The sequence below is a fragment of the Myotis lucifugus genome, unplaced genomic scaffold (assembly GCF_000147115.1).
Source record: "Myotis lucifugus unplaced genomic scaffold, Myoluc2.0 scaffold_585, whole genome shotgun sequence".
NCBI lineage: Eukaryota > Metazoa > Chordata > Mammalia > Chiroptera > Vespertilionidae > Myotis > Myotis lucifugus.
In genome coordinates this window covers 261,190-266,572 of record NW_005871633.1, presented here as the reverse complement: position 1 = coordinate 266,572, position 5,383 = coordinate 261,190, and the positions used below count along the sequence as shown (strand labels likewise).

Genomic DNA, 5,383 nt, shown 5'->3' with positions numbered 1-5,383 from the left:
GCTTTCTGCGTCCTGCTCCGGCCAGCTCCTGGGGGCCTTGAAAGGAGCGAGAGCCCAGGATTGGGGCAAGGGCGGACACCACGCCCGGTTCCCCCTGAGAGGGGCAGGGCGCCAGGGCCCCAGGGATTCCCGGAGGAAGAGCAGAGTATCTGGGGCTGCAGATGGATGGGGCGAGGAGTCCCGGGGGCTGGAGCGGGAGGGGGACAGTCTGCTCTTACCCAGTCGCTGCTGGGCCCGTGCTTGCGCCCCGGGGTCGGTGGTCTCTGCTACCTGGACGGGGAGGAGGGTCACGGTGCCCAGAGTTCAGCCGTAGCTGATGCCAACCCCACCCCTGCCAATGGAGACCCAACCTCCCAGCCCAACACCCATCTCCCTGGAAGGGAGAGCAAGCCAGGCAGATACACTGGGCAGAGCGACAGGAGCCCGAGTATGTCTTGGGAAGAGGAAGAAGACAGACAGACAACCAGGAAGGGGCTTGGAGATATCAGGAGGCAACAGCATCACAGGAACATGGGAAAGAACCAACCAAGAGGCGACCAGACAGGCCAGCTGAGCAGGTGACACAGGCCCCCCGGGCGTAGCAGAGGTGAGCGAGCATGAGCAGCACCAAACCCCCTGGGCACCGACTGCAGCCACTCACCAGCCCTTGCTTCTGGGGTGCCACCACCAGCACAGCCAGGACAGTGAGCGGCACAGCCAGCAGCAGGGTCACCAGGGAGGTGGTTCCTGCCACAGCCAGCAGGAGGCAGCCCTTCCCCTGGCGCCTCCTCCCCCAGCCCTCCAGCCCCAGTGCCCCCATGGAGACTGAGCCAGGGCCAGGGCAGGGGGGCTTTCATATCTCAGGGGTGGGGCCACCACCTCCCCATAGACCCACACACCTGGCTGGGACTTTCCACACACCCCTGCTCCCCTCACCCAGCTTCCTGTTTACCCAGAGCTGGGGTGGGGCAGCTGGATGCCTGGGTTCCTTGAACTGGGGAAGGAGTGGAGGCGAGGAGGCAGGCTTTCAGGGTAGATCTGGAGGGTGTCTTAGCGATCTCCTGGCTCAGTGGGGGCGGGGGGGGGGCGGGGGGGGGGATGCGGCCTGAGCAGGGCAGGTGGCTTGCAGAAAGCCTGGCAGCAAAGCTGCAATGAGAACACAAAACTCCCGATACCCAGCACAGCCTGCAGCCCTCTGCCCCCCAGAGGCGGGTGCTGCACAGAGGGCTGCACCCCAGCCCTGAGGTCCAGAACGGGGGTCTTGAGTGATAGATGTCCCTGAGAAGAGCTATCCCTGCACTGGACTGACCTCCATTCCCCTGCTCCCCCCTCTCCCCCGCAGCCCCCAGAACGGGCTGCACAGGGATGGCAGCTGAGGGGGGCCTGCCTCACCGCCGACGCCTGCCTCGCTGAGGAGGGATGGGGGAGCATCACCTCCCTGGCTCCGGAGTGCACAGAAGAGCCATACGGCACCCCCCCCCCCAAAGAGCTTGGCACCCAGAAGGAGTCCCAGCCATTGAGTAGGTGCTGACTGAATGTTAAGAAGAAATGACCAATGAATGAGCAAGCCAAACCAAGCAGCACTGACCCGATGCAGGCCGTGGTGGACAGTGCGGTGGGGGCTGAGGGGAAGGCCGGGCCCGAGGACATTAGAGGTGGTTGCACATCATCTCCCCTTCTCAAGGGCCTGTGTGTGTGTTTGGATAATAACAATAATATAGCTGATAGGGCCCTAGCTGGTTTGGCTCAGTGGATATAGCATCAGCCTGCGGATGGAAGGGTCCCAGGTTCAATTCCGGTCAAGGGCACATGTCTGGGTTGCAGGCTTGATCCAACGTGCAGGAGGCAGCCAATCAATGATTCCCTCTCATTGTTGATGTTTCTACCTCTCTCTTCCTCTCTGAAATCAATAAAAATATATTATATATATAGATATAGATATATAGATATATATATGGCTAATCAGCAAATAGCACTTAGCATATGCCTGCCACAGACCTACACACTTTATATATAAAATTATTTTAATCCTGACAAAAATCCTGTAAGAGGCACAGAGAGGTTAAGGAACTTGTGGAAGGTCACACAGTAATGGTAGAGTCAGGATTTGAAACCCAGGCAGTCTGGCTTCAGAGCCTTGACCACGAGACAGTTGAAAAGCTAAGTGCTGGCTTCAGATTTGTGTACTTGGCTGCATGCGAGCGTCGCCTCCCTCGGCCCTCCAAAAAAGAAATGGAGAAGCAGACACTGAACTCTAGTCAATGATAAACATGGCAAAGAGGTTAGAGATGGAATGGACTGGTGTTTACAACTTTGAAAGGTATCCAATAATGAGATGAACAATAAGTGATAAAACAAATGTAGAAAAACGCTCATGGTAGACTCTAGGTGGTAGGGATATGTGCACTGTTCAATTCTTTCCATTTTTCTCTATTTAAACTTTTTAATAATAAATCTTTTTTAATATATATTTTATTGATTTTTTACAGAGAGGAAGGGAGAGAGATAGTTAGAAACATCGATGAGAGAGAAACATTGATCAGCCGCCTCCTGCACACCTCCCACTAGGGATGTGCCCGCAACCAAGGTACATGCCCTTGACCGGAATCGAACCTGGGACCCTTCAGTCCGCAGGCCGATGCTCTATCCACTGAGCCAAACCGGTTACGGCAAATCTTTTTTTTTTTTTAATGAAACTGAATATTGTCCTCCTGTCCTGCAGTAGGGAGCACTGTGGAGGGAGAGAGGGAGGAAGTAGCAGAAAGTTTCTGAATTTGGAGAAGAAAATGCAAATGCACGTGGACTCAGGTACCACATCTCCTGAGCCCTGGCCTACACATGAGCTCCCCAGTCTCCGCCTCCTCAGGAACCGGCTGCAGTCCTCCACCCAGGGCGCCAAGAGGCCTTCCTCCAGCCTCTGCCCAGAGGGCCTCAGACCACTGCCCTTGCTTCTCTTTGTGCCTAACCTGAGAATGCTGCCTCCGGCAGGAAGTCCACCTGGACGGCCATCCCTCCTTTCCGAACACTAACCAGTCACCAACCCTAGATCTAAGAGCAGTGCCCATTAGACTTAGTCCGGCTGCCTTTGACTTTGTGGTTTGTAAATCAGTCAACCATGCACGAAGAGAAAGAGAGAGAGAGAGAGAGAGAGACTGACTCCCAGACACCAGGTGGTGCAGGAGCCAGGTGTGTGTCCACCGTACACCGAGTCAGGAGCTTCCGTGGAGCAGTGTGGGAAGTCATGGGAAAGTCAGTCAGGGAAGCCCCTGAGGAGGCGAAGTCACCGGCTCCCTCAGGGTCAGTAGGACGGCTGGAACCCAGAGGGTGCTCCATCCCAGGGGTCTGAAAGGAAGGATGCCCTAACCCTCACCCTCGAAGCCCAGCTTCCTCTCTAACGAACGGGAGACACCAAGGCTGAGGGAGAGGCTGAAGCCAGAGGCGGTGGAGTGCCTTGGTGAGCACTTGCTTCCCCAGGCAGCTCTGCTGTGCTGTCCTCTAGAGTCGCCCTCCGCCCCCCGCCCCCCACCCCGCCTGCAGGCCACGGCTCCGGGCTCCGGGTGAGCTGGGAGAGAGCAGGGATCCTTGGCAGGGAGAGTGGACAGACACCCAGACTGAGATGAGGCTATGAGGGGCGGGAGAGCACGGCTTTGAGGCTCCCTGGGCCCCAGAGGAGACCTGCCCAGCATCCGTCTCGGATCCCTCCAAAGTGAAAAGCAGCCCACTCCTGCCCTCCTCCCCTCGTGGCCGCCTGGGGCCTCCTGCCACCTGGGCTGCCCCCCCACCCCCGCACCCCCACACAGCAGTTCCTCTCCGGCCCAGGAGGCTCTGTTTCCACGCCCTGGTCAGTGCATCCGGCTCTGGGGTGAAGTCCGAGGCCTCCTTTCTGCCCTCAAACAGGAACAAGCGGTTGCTGGGCAGGAAGCCTGAAGGGAAGTTAGGGGCCCCAGAGGCTCCTGCCCTCGCCAGCAGGATCTGCCCGCCCTGCCGAGCTGCCAGGGGGCTGGACACTGCCCACCTGCCTTTCCACCGTCCCCACACGCACCCACACCCTGCTCCTCCCCCGCCATCGCTCTTCCGGAACAGAACCCAGAGCAGAACCCAGAACTGTCCGGGGCTGGAGAGGCCCAGGCGCCGCGGTCAGCCCAGCGGGCAGAGGGAAGGGGGCGGGTCCCCACGGGGAGATGGCACCACAGCCCCTATGCCCGGCCGATGAGCCGGGTGAGGGGAAGTGCCAGGGCAGGGCAGGGCAGGAGCGAGGCTGCTGGGCCTGGGAAGATTGAGACAGAGGCCGGCTTTACCGATGAGGAACTCGAGGCACGTGACTCGCCCCAGGCCACTTTGGCCGCTGGGCAGGGGCCAGGCCTTGCTCTCTGGGACCAGTCTCCCGCGCCCAGCCCAATGACAGCTTGTGGTGCTATGCCATCAGGTGAGGTGGCCTCGCCCCGGCCCAGGCACAGCGCGTGCAGAGTGGGGTGTGCAGGCCCAGGACCGGCGGGGAGCTATCCAGGGACTGGGGGGGTGGGGGGCGCAGTGGGGTGGCAGTGGGAGCCTCCGAGGAGTGAGAGGGCTCAGGGGTCAGTGATTAAACGATGGTGGGCGGGGCCTCTGCTGGGAGGCCAGGTGACAGGGCGGTGAGGGATTCCTGAGGGATGCTGTTCTGCCTCTGAAACTGCTGGAGAGGCACTGGGAGGGCGGGGTCAGTGGAGAGGGCGAGGGGCCCTCTGACACTCACCGCTTTCCCCACAGACTACATATGGCCTTTCCTCTATGCGAGCTTGGGGCTGGGGGGCCTCCTGGCTGTGGTTGTGGCTGTTCTGTCCGCCTGTCTGTGTCGGCTCCATCGGAGAGGTGAGCCTGCCCTGACCCCCTCATCGCCCGCAGCAATGCCCCACCCGCACCCTTCCTACTGCTTTCCCAGGGCGCCCGCAGCCCGACACACCCTGAGAGGAAGGGGAGAAGCTGGGGGAGAGGGAGGGGAGACTGTCCAAGTGGAGAGAGCAGGCTTTGGCTGTGGGAACCACAGAAGAGTCAGCGGGAGGAGCCACCGCTGCAGGGGGGGGGGGGGGGCACCCAGGGCGCCGGGGCACCAGAGCTGGTCGCGCTGAGCTGCTTCCTTTCTTCCAGTGAGGAAGCTGGAGAGGAGCTGGGTGAGTCCGGGGCCAGGGACGGGGGTGAGGGGCTGAGACAGAGATGGGGGGCGAGGGAAGAGAGAGCAAGCAGGGGTGTGAGTCGGTGAGAAAATAAGAGGCAAAAGGAGAGAAATAAGAGAATGAGTAGAAAAGAGGAAAGAAATGGTACAGATATAGGAAGAGGAAATAAGACAGAAAAGAGAAAGAGAGAGAGGCCCAAATGAGAGAGACAAAGAGTGAAAGAGAAAGTCAGAGAGAAGGAAGGAGACACTGGG

At 59.5% G+C, this 5,383-nt stretch overlaps 2 protein-coding genes across 4 annotated transcripts in view; one reads left to right on the top strand and one right to left on the bottom strand.

Annotated features, from left to right (window-relative positions):
* LTB (lymphotoxin beta) overlaps window positions 1-799 on the bottom strand; it is a 1,467-nt gene extending 668 nt beyond the window's left edge. Inside the window, exons 1-2 of the mRNA XM_023745846.1 lie at window positions 641-799; window positions 111-270 (exon numbers count right to left, since the gene is read on the bottom strand). Of these exons, the coding sequence (XP_023601614.1) occupies window positions 111-270; window positions 641-799 (319 nt within the window). The remainder of the gene's footprint in view (window positions 1-110; window positions 271-640) is intronic.
* A 3,147-nt stretch (window positions 800-3,946) lies between these two features.
* LST1 (leukocyte specific transcript 1) overlaps window positions 3,947-5,383 on the top strand; it is a 2,152-nt gene continuing 715 nt past the window's right edge. The window contains exons 1-3 of one of the 3 annotated variants that reach the window (XM_023745818.1): window positions 3,947-4,405; window positions 4,726-4,827; window positions 5,104-5,126. In XM_023745818.1, the coding sequence (XP_023601586.1) occupies window positions 4,189-4,405; window positions 4,726-4,827; window positions 5,104-5,126 (342 nt within the window). In that variant the 5' untranslated portion in view covers window positions 3,947-4,188. The remainder of the gene's footprint in view (window positions 4,406-4,725; window positions 4,828-5,103; window positions 5,127-5,383) is intronic. The other 2 variants (XM_006104643.3, XM_023745819.1) reach the window with 2 other exon arrangements.